The 20,799-nt window shown below is 42.7% G+C and overlaps 1 protein-coding gene across 1 annotated transcript in view; it reads right to left on the bottom strand.

The window, feature by feature from the left end:
• The window catches only part of eif2ak4 (eukaryotic translation initiation factor 2 alpha kinase 4), a 41,618-nt gene extending 21,469 nt beyond the window's left edge, over positions 1-20,149 (bottom strand). The window contains 25 exon segments of the mRNA XM_052153463.1: positions 357-406; positions 558-679; positions 3,181-3,256; positions 5,495-5,731; positions 5,811-5,867; positions 5,957-6,058; positions 7,410-7,489; positions 7,648-7,669; positions 7,671-7,712; positions 7,804-7,908; positions 7,989-8,111; positions 8,386-8,475; positions 9,590-9,662; positions 9,780-10,204; positions 10,507-10,661; positions 10,822-10,937; positions 11,595-12,130; positions 13,644-13,801; positions 13,897-13,997; positions 15,790-15,917; positions 17,413-17,493; positions 17,767-17,940; positions 18,021-18,123; positions 19,157-19,272; positions 19,884-20,149. Of these exon segments, the coding sequence (XP_052009423.1) occupies positions 357-406; positions 558-679; positions 3,181-3,256; positions 5,495-5,731; positions 5,811-5,867; positions 5,957-6,058; positions 7,410-7,489; positions 7,648-7,669; positions 7,671-7,712; positions 7,804-7,908; positions 7,989-8,111; positions 8,386-8,475; positions 9,590-9,662; positions 9,780-10,204; positions 10,507-10,661; positions 10,822-10,937; positions 11,595-12,130; positions 13,644-13,801; positions 13,897-13,997; positions 15,790-15,917; positions 17,413-17,493; positions 17,767-17,940; positions 18,021-18,123; positions 19,157-19,272; positions 19,884-19,985 (3,374 nt within the window). The 5' untranslated portion in view covers positions 19,986-20,149.
• Positions 20,150-20,799: the final 650 nt, after the last annotated feature.

The following is a 20,799-nucleotide window of genomic DNA, read 5'->3' as shown; positions in this document are numbered from 1 at the left end:
CATGTGTTAAATAACATGTGTTAAATAGCATGTGTAAATAACATGTGTAAAATAACATGTGTTAATAGCATGTGTTAATAGCATGTGTTAAATAACATGTGTTAAATAGCATGTGTAAAATAACATGTGTTAAATAGCATGTGTTAAATAACATGTGCTAATAACATGTGTAAATAACATGTGTAAATAAATCAAAACTGTAATTGCATTATTTAAAGATGAACCGCTGTTGTATATACTCATAATGAGGACGTTTCTATTACATATATGTCTCTCATGCATTAAAATAACATCACTGCACAAGTGAGGGGTCAGATGTGAACTGTTGGACTGTAATGCATGAAATATGAAATTACCTTTTAAGATGTGAAATGTTGTTTCTGGCAACAAATCTGGCAAACGCCAGCTGAGGAGAGAAAAACAGAGAGATAGTTTCACAATAAGCAAAAGCTTTCAAAAGATGAATGAGGCGAATATATTTACATACAGTCTCATTCTGACATCTTATTTATGTGCAAACATAATTCACGATGTTTACGATCTTCATTTGTTCTCACCCTCAGATCATACGGTAGAGACACCAGCATACCGCTGTGATCCATAAAACACGCCGTCTCACATCCGTCATACAGACGCTTGTTCCTAGGCAACAACAGCGGCGTCTGTAGACGTACAGCACCTGACAGACAAAAAGAGAGACAGCGTATATACAGTCAATGTAGTCAAACATCCTCCTGATATATTATTACCAGCGCTGAGGAGCAACGAACTAAAAGTAGCGATGATTGCAACATTGCTTCAGTGTTGTGACATTAGTTCAGCTGTTGTCAACGACAACTGTAGCACTACAGAACACTACATTGTTTCTTTTTTTGTAGTTTAATGTGACATTGTATTGCACACAAGTGAGCTTTGTATGGAAGTATATTAATGACAGATGTCTTTAAAACACTGGGGTGATGTAATTGTATATGGTTGTATATTTAAGCTGAGAATAACTCAATACAGGTTAAGATCAATCAGCAGCATTTGTGGCATAATGTTGATTGCCACAATAATTTATTTCGACTCGTCCCTCCTTTTCTTTAAAAAAGCAAAAATGGAGGCATCAGTCAAAACTCAATAGAGAAGTCTCTGTCCTGTATTTGATGTCTTTTTTTTTTTTTTACCCAAATTCATATAGTTTAAAATGCATAACTTAACTTCCCTTTAGCTTTATATTTATTTATTTATCCCATTACTCCCCAATTTGGAACGCCCAATTCCTGCTACTTAGTAGGTCCTCGTGGTGGCGCGGTTGCTTGCCTCAATCCGGGTGGTGGAGGACGAATCTCAGTTGCCTCCGCTTCTGAGACCGTCAATCCGCGCATCTTATCACGTGACTCGTTGTGCATGACACCGCGGCGACTCACAGCATGTGGAGACTCATGCTACTCTCCACGATCCACACACAACTCACCACACGCCCCATTGAGAGAACCACTAATCACCACCACGAGGAGGTTACCCCATGTGACTCTACCCTCCCTAGCAACTGGACAAATTTGGTTACCCCATGTGACTCTACCCTCCCTAGCAACCGGGCCAATTTGGTTACCCCATGTGACTCTACCCTTCCTAGCAACCGGCCCAATTTGGTTACCCCATGTGACTCTACCCTTCCTAGCAACTGGGCCAATTTGGTTACCCCATGTGACTCTACCCTCCCTAGCAACTGGGCCAATTTGGTTACCCCATGTGACTCTACCCTCCCTAGCAACCGGCCCAATTTGGTTACCCCATGTGACTCTACCCTCCCTAGCAACCGGCCCAATTTGGTTACCCCATGTGACTCTACCCTCCCTAGCAACCAGCCCAATTTGGTTACCCCATGTGACTCTACACTCCCTAGCAACCGGCCCAATTTGGTTACCCCATTTGACTCCACCCTCCCTAGCAACCGTGACAATTTGGTTGCTAAGGAGACCTGACTGGAGTCACTCACCACACGCCCCATTGAGAGCGAGAACCACTAATCACCACCACGAGGAGGTTACCCCATGTGACTCTACCCTCCCTAGCAACCGGGCCAATTTGGTTACCCCATGTGACTCTACCCTCCCTAGCAACCGGCCCAATTTGGTTACCCCATGTGACTCTACCCTCCCTAGCAACCGGCCCAATTTGGTTACCCCATGTGACTCTACCCTCCCTAGCAACCGGCCCAATTTGGTTACCCCATGTGACTCCACCCTCCCTAGCAACCGGGACAATTTGGTTGCTAAGGAGACCTGACTGGAGTCACTCACCACACGCCCCATTGAAAGCGAGACCCACTAATCGCCACCACGAGGAGGTTAACCCATGTGACTCTACCATCCCTAGCAACCGGGACAATTTGGTTGCTAAGAAGACCTGACTACATCTCCACGGTAACGCGCTCAACAAGTCACATGATAAGATGTGCGGACTGACGGTCTCAGATGTGGAGGCAACTGAGATTCGTCCTCCGCCAACCGGATTGAGGCGAGTCACTACACCACCACGAGGACTCGGAGCGCATTGGGAATTGGGCATTACAAATTGGGGAGAAAATCCAAAAAAATAAATAAAATAGGAATGATTTGAGGAACACGACAAAGAGTTCAAGGTGTTGACTTGGCCTCCAAATTCCCCAGATCTCAATCGGGTTGAGCATCTATGGAATGTGCTGGAACAACAAGGCGTCACCTCACATCTTACAGGACCTCAAGGTTCTGCTGCTGACGTCTTAGTGCCAGATACCACAGGACACCTTCAGAGGTCTCGTGGTGTCCGTGCCTCGACGGGTCAGAGCTGCACAATATTATGTCAGAGCTGGTTGGTTTGGTTCATGATGCACAACTCTTTTATTAAACACTTTATGAAATCTCAATGGAAAAAATTATTGGGAAAATCCTTTCAGAACCAAGACAATGATTAAGTGGATTGACACTGTTGCGCTCTATAGCTTTGAATCAGAGGTTTCATTAAGATGTTTTATTATCCATTGCTTTCTTTTAGCTTTCATGGTAATTTATAACTCCTCCAAGTCTGCGGATGTTTGATGTATCAGCCTAGCACAGATCAACAGGAAGTATCGGTTCCTCAGAAGAGTGTTTCACCCATTAAACAGCCTAAAAATGAATATAATGCATTAATAATCTGGAGTGTGTCACTCACCGTGTCTTCTGAAGATTCTGGTGACTGTCTCGTACACGTACTGCTGCAGTTTAGCACTGGTGAAATTAAAACTGCCCTGCAGCACAACACAATGAGCTGGTTACAAATCAGATGGAGTTCACACACACACACACACACACACACACACACACACACACACTGAATGTATTACACACACACACACACTGAATGTATTACACACACACACACACACTGAATGTATTACACACACCAGAGGAAGAGGATACACAGCGGCACAGGATAAATAACTGCACAGCACCCCCTAATGGTGTCACCCGACTCATGCAACTAGAATCTAAATGTGTTTGTGGCTGCCTTAGACATTTGATTTGCTCCATTCACTCACCATCCTATTTATTAATCAACTTATAGTATACATGAATCAAAAATTACACTGTTTAATGTTTTTAAGGAATATTCTGGGTTCAATACAAGTTCGGCTCAATAAACAACATTTGTGACATAATGTTGATCACCACATAAATTAATCCTGAACGTGTGTTCCAGTGACACACTTATAATGGAAGTCAATGGGGGCAATTTTTGGATGTTTAAAGGCAGAAATGTGACGCTTATAATTTTATAAAAGCACTTACATTAATTCTGCTGTTAAAACTTGTGGATTATTTGAGCTGTAAAGTTGTTTAAATCATCAGTTAATGGTTGTCATTGTGTCGTCATGGCAACAGAGTTGTATAATTGTGTATATCTTCACACAGATGTGATTAATAAGTGATTTAATGACAGTAAAATCATGTTCACACACATATTGTTCATGTCTTGTGTTTATACTTGTGAAACAGTATTTTAATGTTTACAGATTAAACCCCATTGACTTGCATTATAAGTGTCTCAATGGAACACACATTTGTGCTTTATTAAAGAAAAGGAGGAATGTTTGGGGCCTGGGTATCTCAGAGAGTATTGACGCTGACTATCACCCCTGAAGTTCGCTAGTTTGAATCCAGGGTGTGTGGTGAGTGTCTCCAGTCAGGTCTCCTTAGCAACCAAATTGCCCCGGTTGCTAGGGAGGGTAGAGTCACATGGGGTAACCTCCTCGTGGTCGCTATAATGTGGTTCTCGCTGTCGGTGGGGCGTGTGGTGAGTGACTCCAGTCCGGTCTCCTTAGCAACCAAATTGGCCCGGTTGCTAGGGAGGGTAGAGTCACATGGGGTAACCTCCTGGTGGTTGCTAAAATGTGGTTCTCGCTCTCGGTGGGGCGTGTGGTGAGTGACTCCAGTCAGGTCTCCTTAGCAACCAAATTGGCCCGGTTGCTAGGGAGGGTAGAGTCACATGGGGTAACCTCCTAGTGGTCGCTATAATGTGGTTCTCGCTCTCGGTGGGGCGTGTGGTGAGTGACTCCAGTCCGGTCTCCTTAGCAACCAAATTGGCCCGGTTGCTAGGGAGGGTAGAGTCACATGGGGTAACCTCCTCGTGGTCGCTATAATGTGGTTCTCGCTCTTGGTGGGGCGTGTAGTGAGTGACTCCAGTCCGGTCTCCTTAGCAACCAAATTGGCCCAGTTGCTAGGTAGGGTAGAGTCACATGGGGTAACCTCCTCGTGGTCACTATAATGTGGTTCTCGCTCTTGGTGGGGCGTGTAGTGAGTGACTCCAGTCCGGTCTCCTTAGCAACCAAATTGGCCCAGTTGCTAGGGAGGGTAGAGTCACATGGGGTAACCTCCTCGTGGTCACTATAATGTGGTTCTTGCTCTCGGTGGGGCGTGTGGTGAGTGACTCCAGTCAGGTCTCCTTAGCAACCAAATTGGCCCAGTTGCTAGGGAGGGTAGAGTCACATGGGGTAACCTCCTCGTGGTCACTATAATGTGGTTCTTGCTCTCGGTGGGGCGTGTGGTGAGTTGTGCGTGGATGCCGCGCAGAATAGCGTGAAGCCTCCACACGCGCTACGTCTCCATGGTAACGCACTCAACAAGTCACGTGATAAGATGCGTGGATTGATGGTCTCAGACGCGGAGGCAACTGAGATTCATCCTCCGCCACCCGGATTAAGGCGAGTCACTACACCACCACAAGGACTCGGAGCGCATTGGGAATTGGGCGTTCCAGATTGGGAGAAAAGGACGGACGAGGCGAAATACATTTTTGTGGTAATCAATATTATGCCACAAATGCTGTTGATTGAGCTTAAATTGTCTTGAACCCGGAATATTCCTTGAACACATGTTCCAGGTGTTATGGTGCATTTTGAAGCATTTTGTGTGCATTCAGGACATTTTCACGATCTAATCAATCCCCAAAGTTCTGCGCTACACTAATGTGTTTCCAGCTGTTGTACCTTGTGAATGTCAATATCGTATGTGAAGTCCATGACCGGTGAGATGTTCTGAGAGAACAGTTGGTTGACCATCGTGCGGTAGGCCTTCCCGTTGATGTTGGCCATTGTGTGCTGCAACACCTCGTGTAGTTCAGACTCCTCCATCTGCGGCGGGGGGAGCAGATCGCTCTTCAAGAGCTCCACGGCCGTCGGACGCAACGCTGGATCATGATTCAACAACCAGCCAATCACCTTCCTCTGTACAGACATCATGGTTGATGTTATTAGCATAAATGTGAGATTTGTACATGTTTAGAGTAATGTATGTGATATTTACCTGTGTTCCACTCTCACACTCATACTCATAGAAGTCGTCAGGAAAATTGATCGACTCCTGCAGGATGAGAGGAAATAGATGAGAAATGGTGCATACAAAAAGGAAATTCAAATGATCATGAACATGAACCGTTTAATGAGACTCACTTTCCTGAGTTGACTGAGCACAAAGATTCGTTCTGATGCCGTGGTCATCGGTCTGTAGGACATCTCAAACAAGATGATGCCCAGACTGAACAAATCCACTTTCTACAAACAAACACACACACACACACACACACACACACACACACACACACACACACACACACACATTAAACGTGATCATATATTAAATATGTGGAGTTTAAAAAACATGGAGAATAATTTGACAATTAAACCTCATGTGTGGTGAATTATCTATTGATACAAAACTCTTCATCTGGTAAATATGTGCTATATTAAGCCTGTCAAATTCAGAAAATATTTAAAGGGACAATGCACCCAAAAAGGAGAATTATCTCATCATTTCCTCACCCTCATGTCATCCCAGATGTGTTTGACTTTCTTTCTTCTGCAGAACACAAATTAAGATTTTTAGAAGAATATTTCAGCTCTGTAGGCCCATACAATGCAAGTGAATGGTGACCAGAACTTTGAAGCTCCAAAAAGCACATAAAGGCAGCATAAAAGTAATCCACAAGACTCCAGTGGTTTAATCCATGTCTTCAGAAGTGATATGATAGGTGTGGGTGAGAAACAGATCAATATTCAAGTCGTTTTCTACTATAAATCTACACTTTCACTTTCACATAAGACTCCAGTGGTTTAATCCATGTCTTCAGAAGTGATATGATAGGTGTGGGTGAGAAACAGATCAATATTTAAGTCGTTTTCTACTATAAATCTACACTTTCACTTTCACATAAGACTCCAGTGGTTTAATCCATGTCTTCAGAAGTGATATGATAGGTGTGAGTGAGAAACAGATCCATATTTAAGTCCTTTTTACTATAAATTCCAGTTGATGGCAGTATACATAAAGAATGCGAATCAGCCAAAAACAAAAGGAGAAGAATGTGAAAGTGAAAGTGGAGATTTATAGTAAAAAAATCTGTTTCTCACCCACACCTGTCATATCACTTCTGAACACATGGATTAAACCACTGGAGTCTTATAGATTACTTTTATGCTGTCTTTATGTGCTTTCTGGAGCTTCTCAGCTCTGGTCACCATTCACTTGCATTGTATGGACCTTCAGAGCTGAAATATTCTTTAAAAAAAATCTTCATTTATGTTCTGCAGAGAACAAGAAAGAAAGTAAGTCAAACACATCTGGGATGGCATGAGGGTGAGTAAATGATGAGAGAATTTTCCTATTTGGGTGTACTGTCCCTTTAAATATAGACCATTGTAACAAAGCCAAGTCTCATCATTTCAAAATAAAAGCCCTGTGTGTGTTTTGGGCTTGTTTATAGTTAGAAGTCTATCTGGGATTTTATTTATTTTGTATTCCTGTAGCCTCTATGTATGTACCCAATGAATGGCGTTTTCCACCACGTTAGTTATCGACACTGGCAAAGTTCAGTTGCCCTCTAATCTGGATTAAAGTTCATTGTACCTGGTTGTATGTTGCTTTAGTGTTTCCTTGAACCTCTGGACCAACATAAAGCGCCGTCCCGACCATACCTGTCATGTTATCTGCCAAATAAAATGAAAACAATATGAATAACAAAAAAAGTGCAAAAAAATAGCACAATGTTATTTCAACTGGAGGATTAATTCTCCGTTGTAATCTACAGAAAACATTTGGCTAACAGAAAGTACAGAAGCGTGTAATCTTTAGGTTCAAGTTTTACCATTTGCATCTGATTTTGGGATCGAATCCTGAAGTGTTTTCTTCTGCCTCCAGTTTACCTGCTGCCTGAAACACAATAAACCAAACTACATTTGCACAATCTACTGTAAAGAAATGCTGTATACATTTCCAACGGTACATTTAACAGCAGCTGTACCACATTAGCGGGGTGATCCGTCGCCAGGCCGAAGTCTCCGATCTTCACATGGTCCTGTGAGTCCAGGAAGATGTTGACGGGCTTCAGATCTCGGTGGATCATTCCCTGTGTGACAGAGACGAGCGGTGTTACAGCAATATGAGCTTTCTGAGGTGTGCCTCGTGATGTCGGTAGAGTCGCATCACCTGTTCATGGATATAAGACAGTCCATCCAGGATTTCCCTGAAGAATCTCCAGAGGCGACTGACATCCTGATGCAAACCCTGATCGATTGTGTCTCTTAAAGTGCTTTTCTCACAGTATTCCATCTGAACAAGAGAAACTACTTCAACAAATCTCAGTGTTTCAAAACATGAGTTCCTAATCGCATCTGTGTAATGTTAAAAACTATTACAGCTCAAATCATGCACACGTTTTAAACCCTTTAATAATTCCCCCATTGACTTCCACTTATTGAAGAATGGAGGGATGGTTATTTATTTTTTGGGTAATCCACATTATGACACAAATGTTGATGATTGAGGTTCACGTGTACTGAACACATAGATGATATAAATATAGATGATATGTTCATTCGTGCACCTGTATATACAGGTAATGTGCGATCAGGAGGGGGTTGTCGGAGTCTGAACTCTCTAATGGATCCACTGCTTTCCTATTGCTGAGCTCCTCCTGTGGAGAACACATGAACATAATGATTCAACTCTCAGAATATACAGAATATACATATATTAGATCATATGTGCAAAACATACATTTGCGTTCTATCTATCCATCTTCTATCCATCCATCCATTTATCTATTGATCCAACCAACAATCCATCTTTCTAACCATCCATTATATTCTATCCATTTATTTATTTATCCATCCATTTATCCATCTTTATATCATCCATCTATTTATCCATCCATCGAACTCTGTATTTATCCATCCATTTATCCAGCCATCCATTATTCTATCATCCATCAATCTATCCATCCAACAAACCATCCATCCATCCATCATCCATCTTTCTATCATCCATCCACCTTTCTGTCCATCCATCCATTTTTCTATCTATCCACCCATCCATCTTTCTATCATCCATCAATCTATCTATCCAACCAGCCATCTATCTTTTATCCATCCATCAATCAATCCAACAAACCATCCAACAAACCATCCATCCATCAATCCATCTTTCTATCCATTCATATCCATAAATGTATCCATCCATCCATCTTTCTATCATCCATAAATCTATCCATCCAACCAGCCATCTATCTTTTATCCATCCATCAATTATTCTATCCATCCATCCATCTATCTATCATCCATAAATCAATTTATCCATCAAACCATCCTTCCATTTTTTATCTATCCATCCATCCACTTTTCCATCCATCCATCCATCTTTCTATCCATCCCTTCATTTTTCTATCATCTATCCATCCATCCATTTTATATCCATCATGCACCCATCCATTTATCATCAACCCATCCATCCATCTATCCATTTATCATCAACCCATCCATCCATCTACCCATCCATCCATCTACCAATCCATCCATTTTTCTGGCCATCCATACATCTATCCAATTCATCCATACATGTTTCTACCCATGCATCCATCATCCATCTATCAATTTATCAATTCATCCATCCATTTTTCTATCCATTCAACCAGCCATCTATTTATCATCCATTCATCTATCAATTTTATATGGATCGAAATTATATTGATATTGTTGTGAAAATGATATTAAACAGAAAGACTGAACACTGAGGAACTTCAGAAGACTGACCTGTAAGAAACTGACCCTGCTGACATCACCATTATCAAAGATGATGTCACTCTCTGAGTCGCTGTCGGGGGGGCTGTGTGTAAAAAAACAAACAGAACCACATATACGACTGTTGCCTATTGCATGCTGAACGTTTAATAAATAAACAAAGCATCGGTGTAGATCTCTGTGATACAGCGGTAAATCTCACAGGAAGGAGGGACAGAACACATCCTCCTCTTCATCGTCCTCGTCATCTGTAGAGTCTGCCGCGGTACATTTGGCACTGGATGATCTCTCCAGTGACGTGCTCCACTCCACTGAACTGGCGAGCGCTGGCGGCGGCGCGTCGTCCTCAATGTTGTCCATTAGATTCAGTTCATTCTGCCGTGACGGAGCCGCGGGACGGGCGGGACGTTCGGGGGTGCTCTGCATCTCAGAACTGTCGCTGGTTAAACCGCCGGTCGAAGGAGTCTCGTGACGCTCGATCCACGCGTTATAATAACGGACTATGTTCTCATGGTTGAGTCGTGACAGCAGGGTCACCTCACCTTTGATCCGACGGAACTGTTTACTAGCCGGATTCACCTGGATCCGTTTGACCGCGTAGTAACAACCGTCCAGTTTATTCTGGACCTAAAAATAATGCATTATAGTTTCAGCTGCTTTGGTGTTCAGGGTCCTAATTATGCATTTCAGAGATTTCCAGATGAACAATTCTGAAATTCTGAAGAGCCACTATTTAAGAATAAGTGACACACACACACACACACACACACACACACACACACACACACACACACACACACACACACACACTACACACACACACACACACACACACACACACACACACACACACACACACACACACACACGTGTCACTTATTCTTAATAATGGTGTATTATGTGACTACACAAATCTTTATAGACCAGACCTTGATAACAGCACCAAACGCTCCCTTCCCCAGCAGCTGCAGCTCTGAAAACTCATTGTAGTAGCGCGAGAACTGTTTTTCCACACCCGTGCTGAAGGGGGCGCTGAGGAGGTGACTGTGCGGAACAACCGTAGATGCGAAATCAACACCAGTATCTGATGAACACGAGACAAAGGAGGCACATGTATATATATTAATAATTCATACAGAACTCAAAAAGAGAAAAGTCTTCCGATTACTGTAAGATTTCAGTTTCTAGATGGGGTTTATTTGCTGGGACAGCAGGTGTTTAAACAGTATGTGTGAGTGTTTCACCCTCTGGACTGGACTCCTGACATGGCGGGATGCTCTTGGGTGATGGAGGATGCAGGAACGGATGATCTAGCAGCTGATGGGTGTGCCAGCGATCAGCGTCATTAAGACACACACATCTGTAGAAGACACACACATCAGTATTCAAGCGCACGCACACACACACACGCACACACAACGACACAGACGCACACACACACACACAACGACAGACACACACACACACACACACACACAACCACAGACACACACACACCCACACACAACAACACAAACACACACACACACACACACACAACGACAGACACACACACACACACACACAACGACAGACACACACACACACACAACGACAGATACACACACACACACACACACAACGACAGACACACACACACACACACACACAACCACAGACACACACACACCCACACACAACAACACAAACACACACACACACGACACAGACACACACACACACACACAACGACAGACACACACACACACACACACACACACACACACACACACACCCACAATGACACAGACACACACCCACACACAACGACAGACACACACACACACACACACACACACACACGCACGCACAAACACACACAACGACACAGACAGAGACACACACACAAATGCGGAGGGGTGGGGGGGGTCTTAATCGGCAAATGCTGATGATATAATTAACTGGCATGTCATGCAATTAAAGCCTTAGAAAAAATGCAATATTAAGTAAACTAAGAGCGTAGAGGTAAAACACTCACTGGTTGAGAAAGTCCTGCAGGTCAGCTGGTAGGTTTGATGGGACAGTCACAGGATATTCCTTCACGTCTCTCCCCTGACTGAGCGCCAGCAGAAGCAGCCCTAAACTCCACACATCTCCCTTCTTGCCAGCGCGTGTGGGCAGCATGTCCTCACTGAAGCGCACGCGACCCTGCTCAAAGATGTCCTCCTTACAGACGTCTGACAGACGCTTCGACAGACTGTAGTCGGTGAGACGCACATTGCCCTGAGCGTCCAGGAGAACACAGGACGAGTTCAGCTGTTTATGGACCACTGAGTTACTGTGCAGATAGTCAAGAGCACTGACAAGTTGGATGGCGTAATGGCGCAGTTGGTCGACGGGCACCGGCGTGTTGCTGGCGAGGTTCTGTGCCAGACTGGAGCCAGGAATGTGTTCGGTCAGGAGATCCACCACTAAAGAGTCTTCATGCTCGCAGCAGCTCAAGGCCTGATAGCGCACAAGATTCGGATGCTGCAGCTTCAACAGGGAGCTCAACTCACTCTCAGCACCATTAATCTACATTTCAGAAACAGAATGAGCATGTAGGGTCATAATTAATCAAGGAATGGGTGGGACTAAGATGCCCATATTATTGTGGCGGAGGACGAATCTCAGTTGCCTCCGCGTCCGAGACCGTCAATCTGTGCATCTTATCACGTGACTTGTTGAGCGTGTTACCGTGGAGACGTAGCGCATGTGGAGGCTTCACGCTATTCTCCGCAGCATCCACTCACAACTCACCACACGCCCCACCGACAGCGAGAACCACATTATAGCGACCACGAGGAGGTTACCCCATGTGACTCTACCCTCCCTAGCAACCTGGCCAATTTGGTTGCTAAGGAGACCTGAGTGGAGTCACTGGATTCAAACTGACGATTCCAGGTGTGATAGTCAGCGTCAATACACGCTGAGATACCCAGACCCCCCGTAATTCTGTTCTTTTTGTTTTTACATATGACCATGTCATACTTTTGGTCAGATTTAACGCTATATATTTCCAAATTCAATGCCTATTATAGTCAGTGTCACTACTCGTGTGTAAAGTACCACAGATGCCTCACATGACACCTGTGGACCAATAACAGCAACTGGATAAATACTTTTTAGGCCTATTCATACCAGGAGCAAAGCTACTAAAATAAAAGTCAATTTCACCCCTGTACTGTAGGTGGCGCCATTCTACAAACATTTAATCTGGTGCATGGATCTTTAAGCATCCAGCTGTAAATGCATTAGATTAATATATTTAACACAATTAAGGCGAAACTGTCTCATCATGTTCTTTCCATGTTTTGATGAGTGAGACGCGTAAAGAGCGCTATTGCATTCGTCTTGTCTTTACATTTATGCATGGATATTGCTACGAGTATTTTACAACTCTTGAACCCAGCCTCTCTTTTTTAATGCCTGGATAGTATAACACAAGGTCAAGTGAAATAAATACACGTGAACTAATGTACATTTAGTAAAACCGGTATAGCGTACAGTAAAACGATGCATAACATTTAAAATAATAGCCTCATGGTCTTTATTTAATTATTGTATACATGTCTTGAATTCAGGGTTTCTTGTGCATGGATAGTAATTGTATTATTGCAATAAAACTATCACTGGGGTTCTTTACACTTGTTGTAAAATTTTGCAAGTAAAGAGTATTTTTGTGTGTATTTTACTCAACAAATTGGCGGACCGTGCTGCTATTTTTATTGCAAAGATAATATTGCAAGCACAGTAATACACATATAAAATAATGTACATAAGACAAAACACCAGGTATATATCAGCACATCAGTCAACATACATATTCAAAAAATATATATATAAATATCTCATTGTTGAGTCAGTTTGCATCGAAAGAAATAAAGATAAATAATCAACGTAAATAAAAAAACCTCTGATTGTTGGCGGACGAGTTGTTGGACCTGGTGTGAATAGCGCCATTGAAAAGCTTGTTCGGAAAAACCGAGTTCATGTTTCCAGTGGTGTTATCCACTGAATAATGATGTATTGTGTCTGCGATGTCTACCTGCTTTTTGCACTTCTCAATCTTCTCTTTCTCTTGGCTGGTGAAGAACTTTCCGATCGTCTTATTCCAGCGAAGAATCCACTCGTACACAACGGCAAAATCCCCAGAGGTGGAGTTGAAAGCGTAATACACACTGCGACCCAGACGCTCACTCACGCCTAAAGCGGACACACACACACACACACACAGAAAACAGGCGTTACCTCCAAAGACAGTCCAGATGGTCAACCAAAAATCTACCCACATATCTCACCTATGCACTTCCCTCTGTGAACAACGACATCACCCAGGAGGCTGTTGCTGAAGTGCAGGACTTCCTGTTGCCGTGGATTATCTTCACTGTATGTGTCTCGCCTGGACAGGGATGAAAATAACCATCAACTTATGATCATCACATTTATCACATGTTCAGCGATTGCTAGATAAGGATTTTTACAAAAAGCAATTTCTTGCAATTATATGTTTTAAAACGGAGCATAAAATAAAGTCACGTCATTTTTACTTGTATAGCTCTTTTCACAGCACACATCGTTTCAATGCAGCGTTGCTTTATATATATATATATATATATATATGATTCGACTCGGATGTGGAGAAAGTTTTCATCTTTTAAGTGCATGGGTATTTCTCCAAATATTATTACATACTCGGGTCTTTAGCGATCCGGCTAGCGACACTAGTGGACAAAGGTTTGGAATAATGGACAGATTTTGCTGTTTCGGAAGGAAATTGGTACTTTAATTCTCCAAAGTGGCCTTCAGCTGATCACAGAATATATTCAGGACATTACTGATGTATAAAACATCACCGTCACTATTTGAAAAACATCATTTATGATCAAAAGCATCCATCAGTCCAACACCTTATCCTCGAGTAATCATGCTACATTGATCATTTGATACTAGAAAATCACTTTCCATTATATCAAACACAGCTGAAAGATATTTGGTTCGTTAAATGAAGCTGAACGTTGTCTTTGTGTTTGTTAAAAATATGGAAATTGTGGCAGGGCGGAGGGCGGGTCGTGATCCTACACACCCGGTCCCGTATTAGGCTAATTATGCCTCCGTGAGGGATAAAGGTCGACTGCAGAGGATCGTGCGGGAGAGAGAGATCGTTTACGGACATGTCCGTCATGTGTGTGTTTATGTTGTCTTTTAAGTTTATCATTAAAACTATTATTTATATTGTCAAGCCGGTTCTCGCCTCCTCCTTTCCATTGATTCCTTTACACTGGTGCCGAAATCCGGGAAGGAGGAGGGATACGCCGTAGTACAGTTCTCGCCACTACCGTTCACCCCAACGGAGCAGCCGCGGCCATCTGCCGGGGGACGAGGAGCCCAGCCGCCTGGAAGAGGAGGACGGACACCGACCGTGAGGGGAGAAGGGGCTCCTAACCGACCGCCTGGAGCAGTCAGGGCCGCTGCCAGGGGCGCAGGAGTCGCCTACTGGCCGCTGAAACACGGCGGGGTAAAAGACCGCCGACCGCAAGCGGGGAGGGGCTCGCTGCCGACTGCCTGGAGCGGGAGAACCGCTGCCAGGGGCGGGGGAGACCCCTTCTGTTCCGTCAGGGGCTGGAGGACTGCCTCTGATCCGCCTGGAGAGGCGCGGCTGTTGTCCGTTACAGGGTGGAGGAGTGGCCGAGGAACAAGCTGCGGCGTATCGGAGAACTGGCGAGTAAGAGGTTTTTTATCATCTCTCTCTCACTGCCGCTCTGCGTTGGCCTTTTCCCTCTCTTTAAAATTTTACAGTGTTTTTGGGGGGGGTGCTACACTGTTACAGGAAGTATCCCCCCAGTTTAATTATTTCTGTTTCCCTCCCCTTGTCCCCTCCCTCGTCCAGGTAGACGGGGATTACCTGCCGGCAGACGGGGCTTAGGGCACGCCCCTCCCCAGGGAAAGAGGGGGGGTGTACGTCATGCTGGGGGCTCCCCAGCCTGAGAGAACGAGGGAGGAATGTGGCAGGGCGGAGGGCGGGGTCATGATCCTGGAAATCCCAATTTTAAAATCCCCAGGTTTTCCATAACTGTAACCTTGAATATACAGAGATTCTAACGACACTTTAAAGTCCAGCGACTGAACTGGATGATTCTTGCACATCTGTATACAGCAATAACACGGAACGGTTTCCAATGACATCATCAGACCTGTGTCGACTGCTGGAGGTCGTTCGCCGTCTGCTCTGAAGTGTTTTCTTTATTTCAGAGGGATCCACTGGTGACACGGGTGAAGCTGATGTTTGCCTTTTCCCCACGACTGCAGTCTCCAAACGCTCCTGAAACAATATTCATGACATTCACATCTTCATACAACTCCATAAAAGACCTTTTTCACACTCCCGGTTTTGGAGCGCGGGAGTAAACGTTAGCAGGGTAAACTACGACAGCGGGGAATGGGAGTGAATGGGAGACCAAAGCACATGTTATTTTAATATTTTAATACCCATTAATAATAAATCCACTATTACAAATTGACTTTCCAGAAGAGTTAAAAACAGAGAGTGATTAAGACAGATGTACGGTCACTCAGCAGCTGTGGTGTAATTAACACAAAGCACAATGTTACAAACTTACACTCAATATTAAAAAATGTATCATCTAAAAAGTCTGTGAGAGAATTCCGCTGATAAATAAGGCGGGAACGCGTCATCACAGTCTGTGAAAAAGGTCTATTAGTGTTGTTATACACAGTGATCGATTCACATTTTCGATCATTTTCACACAAGTGCGACGGTGTTGTTAAAAAATATTTGTTTTTATTTTATTTATTTATTTTGGGGGTGGGGCTAATATTTATGGGTCATTGACAAAGCTGTTAAAATTTGACATCTGTTAAACATTTAGTTTCATGTTGTCAAAAATGTAATATTTGTGTCCAATTTGGTTTCATACTTTTTGGAAAAACTTTAAAAGGTATTCTAATATTTTCTTTGAACTTTAAATACATGAGAGTATAAACAACTTAATCGTTCACTTACAAAATGTTTTCAAACACATTATTCGAGGTAAAAAATAAAATACTTTTTTATAAATGTTATAATTTTGGAGACATTAATAACAGGAGTTTTCTCGGGGTTCCAGCTCATGACTTGAACACAATCTGCCTTTTCATAAAAATCTCAAAATGAATATCAGATGATTAAAACATCACGCTCAGTGTTGAGGGACTAAAGGTGTCCGATCTGTTTTAGGGTTTTTATGCTCATCATGTTGGTTTCCACCAATGACTTTGATTTGGTGGACAAAAGCGTTTTTAAATATGAATTATATTGTAGAACACAATTGCTTTATTAAATAACATTACAAGATTATTCCGCTCTAGTCTTGCCAACATTTATTTTTTCAGGATTTTTTAGCTTTTATTGAGACTTTTTTTTTTTTTTTAAAGGCATGCTGAATAACTCCAGTCAGGTCTCCTTAGCAACCAAATTGGCCCAGTTGCTAGGGAGGGTAGAGTCACATGGGGTAACCTCCTCGTGGTCACTATAATGTGGTTCTCGCTCTCGGTGGGGCGTGTGGTGAGTTGTGTGTGGATGCCGCGGAGGATAGCGTGAAGCCTCCACACGCGCTACGTCTCCATGGTAACGCGCTCAAAAAGTCACGTTGATAAGATGCGCGGATTGACGGTCTCAGATGCGGAGGAAACTGAGATTCGTCCTCCACCACACGGATTGAGGCGAGTCACTACGCCACCACGAGGACTCAGGGAATTGGGAATTGGGGAGAAAATAAAAATAACTTTGGAAAAAAACGTTTAAAGAAACACCTCACCAGTTTGGCCATCTCTTTCTTTCTCTTCTCTTCTCTCTTCTCCTCTTCCCTCCTTTGAATTTCAGCAAGTATCTCATTTTGCTGTGCAACATGTCAATATTGAAACAGAATGTAACACTGAAACTTCAAGAAATAATGTTGCACAGTTGCATTGATACACTGTTGCCATGGTGAATACCAAACCAAAAAATTAAATCCTACCAAATACGAAATACTAAAGCATTTGATTAATTTCTCAAATGTTTTGTTTACTTTTACAAAAGGCAGCATATTCATTGGCTCTTCAACAAGATGACTTATAATACGGCTGGTGCGAACGTTACGGCGGAGGTCACGTGTAAAGAAGTGCCGTACCATCTGTTCTTCCTGTCTGCGGCGCTGATCGATCTTCTGCTGTTCCTCCAAAGCCAAACGCTCCTGCAGCAGCCGCTGGTTCTTCAGCATCTCCTCGTGGAAGGAACTCGAGGGAGGAACGTTGTGTTCTGTCAGGAAACCCTGAACGAAACCTGCCAGCTCATAGATCATCACCTGAGACAGATCACAAATCGCTCGCTCACGTGAAACGCATTCAAACTCATAAATGTTCCTGTATAAAGACCCCGTCTGACCTCTCCGCAGCGGTCTTTGGCCAGTTTATTGAGCTCCGTCTGAAGATTCTGCAGTTTGTCGTAGGAAAGACCTTTGGCATTCTTCAGCTCCAGCTCTGGAGGCCTGACGACAAACACAAGACATCAAAGATTTAGATTTCTGTCTTAAAGAAATGAAAGTATTTCAGAACTGACATAATAGTTTACAGCGTTACGTCGTCATGGCAACAGAGTTGTATAATTGTGTATATCTTCACACAGATGTGATTAATAAGTGATTTAATGACAGTAAAATCATGTTCACACACATATTGTTCATGTCTTGTGTTTATACTTGTGAAACAGTATTTTAATGTTTACAGATTAAACCCCATTGACTTGCATTATACCAGATTGCACAAAATAATTTTAAAATTAGGTGGAATATTTCCAATTTGCACAAGTATAAATCTCAAACTGGGGGTGTTTCGTCTCTTATATGGCAACCCTGAGCATGATAAACGCTTGTGGAGACGCGTGATGTCCCAATGCAAGTTAACTGAAATATCCAATGAAAAATAAAAGCGCCACGGGCCACATTAAACCATGTGGAGTGCCTGATCCAGTCCGCGGGCCTTATGTTGCCCACGTCTGATCTAGGCTCTACAATACCGGACACTAGGCATCACGGATAGGACGTCATTATTTTGGCTAAGACGACTTAGTAGGTCCTCGTGTTGACCGGATTGACGGTCTGAGACCGTCAATCCGCGCATCTTATCACGTGACATGTAGAGTGCGTTACCGTGGAGACGTGTGGAGGCTTCACGCTATTCTCCACGGCATCTACGCACAACTCACCACACACCCCACCGAGAGCGAGAACCACATTATAGTGACCACGAGGGGGTTACCCCATGTGACTCTACCCTCCCTAGCAACCGGGCCAATTTGGTTGCTAAGGAGACCTGGCTGGAGTCACTCAGCACACGCCCCACCGAGAGCGAGAACCACATTATAGCGACCACGAGGAGGTTACCCCATGTGACTCTACCCTCCCTAGCAACCGGGCCAATTTGGTTGCTAAGGAGACCTGGCTGGAGTCACTCAGCACGCCCTGGATTCAAACTCACGACTCCAGGTGTGATAGCCAGCGGCAATAATGTTGAAATACTCACACATCTGGGTATGTTGGTGGACATTTGACCAGCAGCTCCACTGACACGTAACTCGTCTGTCCATAACCGAGTCCTTGAGGTCGCAGGTAGAGATAAACCTCAGGAGGTCGCCTGACCTGCATATGACATCATATACCAACACTTCAAAACAATTCATTTCATTTTAAGGGTCCATATCATGGAAAACAGTCCCCTTAAAATGTGGTGTAGTGTGATATGGTACAGTGACAGGATCAGACAGGAATACCACAATACTTATATATATATATATTTCATGGAACTGGATGATTACCATATTATACCATGGTATTGACATGGTACTCCAAGTTGTCTCAAGAAGGAATACTATGGCATTACCATGGAACATTTTGATACTTTTTTGTTAGTGGGGATTTTTCATGCTCATTTATTGAAACTAGGCTGACACACTGTATCATGCTAAAATGTTCGTTATTATGACGTCATGTCCATCGACTCATTTATATATATTCGGTTTTCTGCAGCTTGGAGTCTGGATAGCCAATCACAACAGAGGTCATTTGCATATTGTTTTAAAAGAACATATTATTTATTTCGGTGCAAGAAACATTGACTAACATTATAAGTGGACTTCAGGGACAAAACAAATGTTACAAAAGTATAGAATATGATTTATGTCATCTAGAATACTCTTAGTTTAATGACACTAAGCCAAATGCTAAATTAAGCACTCTGCAGATATAAATACCTTCCATGGATCTTCTGGTCTGATATCCTTAAAATCATCTCCAAATATCGATGAAAGCGCTTCTAATTCATTTTCCTGTTGAACAGAATACTCATTCATCATGCATTATGAGCGCTGTCGCATCAAACTCGGCCTCCGCACTAAAACAAGCTCTTTAACACGATAGCAAATAAAATAAATTAATAAATACGGCATCCGACGGTGTAAAAAAGATAAATAAAACTTCTCATGTGGAGGCATGTAATCATAACAGCCGTCGCGTGGCAGCGTCACCACCCCGCGTCGCTCTGATGACGTCTCCGTGTTTTATTTTTTTGTTCATTTATTTATTTATTTATTTTTGGTTAATGCATGATATCTTTTTAAAGCATCTTTGAAACGATGTGTGTTGTGAAAAGTGCTAAACAAATAAAAATGACTTGACTTGTCTTGACGTGCCACTGCAATACCACCGTTCAAACGCTGGGAGGCGCTACGGAGGCGCTCTTTGCTTTTATTGGAAATTAAAAAACCTGTTTATTTAAGATTAATGCGTTTCAGTTTCATAACAAAATTCCATCCGATTGAATTGTCTAGTTTTTAACTAAATTAAATTAATAAAACTTAAGATATGTAGCTTTTATATTTAATTTGGTTAAATAATATTCAATTCATTTTAATGGAATGTTGTCATGAAACTGAAATGCATACATTTTTAAATAGTTTTTAATACAGTAAACTAAAGAAATGGATGGTCCACTCTTTGTGGAAAATGCTTCTTAACCCAATATGTTTGTGTTTTAATTCAAATAAATAAATACATTTATCTTGGTGTACTAACAGACATAAATTGGAATAACGCATGTTATTATAAAGTGAAATTAAATAAACAGAGTGACTGTAAAACATAACTCATTACCTAAAGTTTCCAAACTTC

This window comes from Xyrauchen texanus, chromosome 22, assembly GCF_025860055.1.
Source record: "Xyrauchen texanus isolate HMW12.3.18 chromosome 22, RBS_HiC_50CHRs, whole genome shotgun sequence".
NCBI classification, from domain to species: domain Eukaryota; kingdom Metazoa; phylum Chordata; class Actinopteri; order Cypriniformes; family Catostomidae; genus Xyrauchen; species Xyrauchen texanus.
This window is presented reverse-complemented; position numbering and strand designations above follow the sequence as displayed.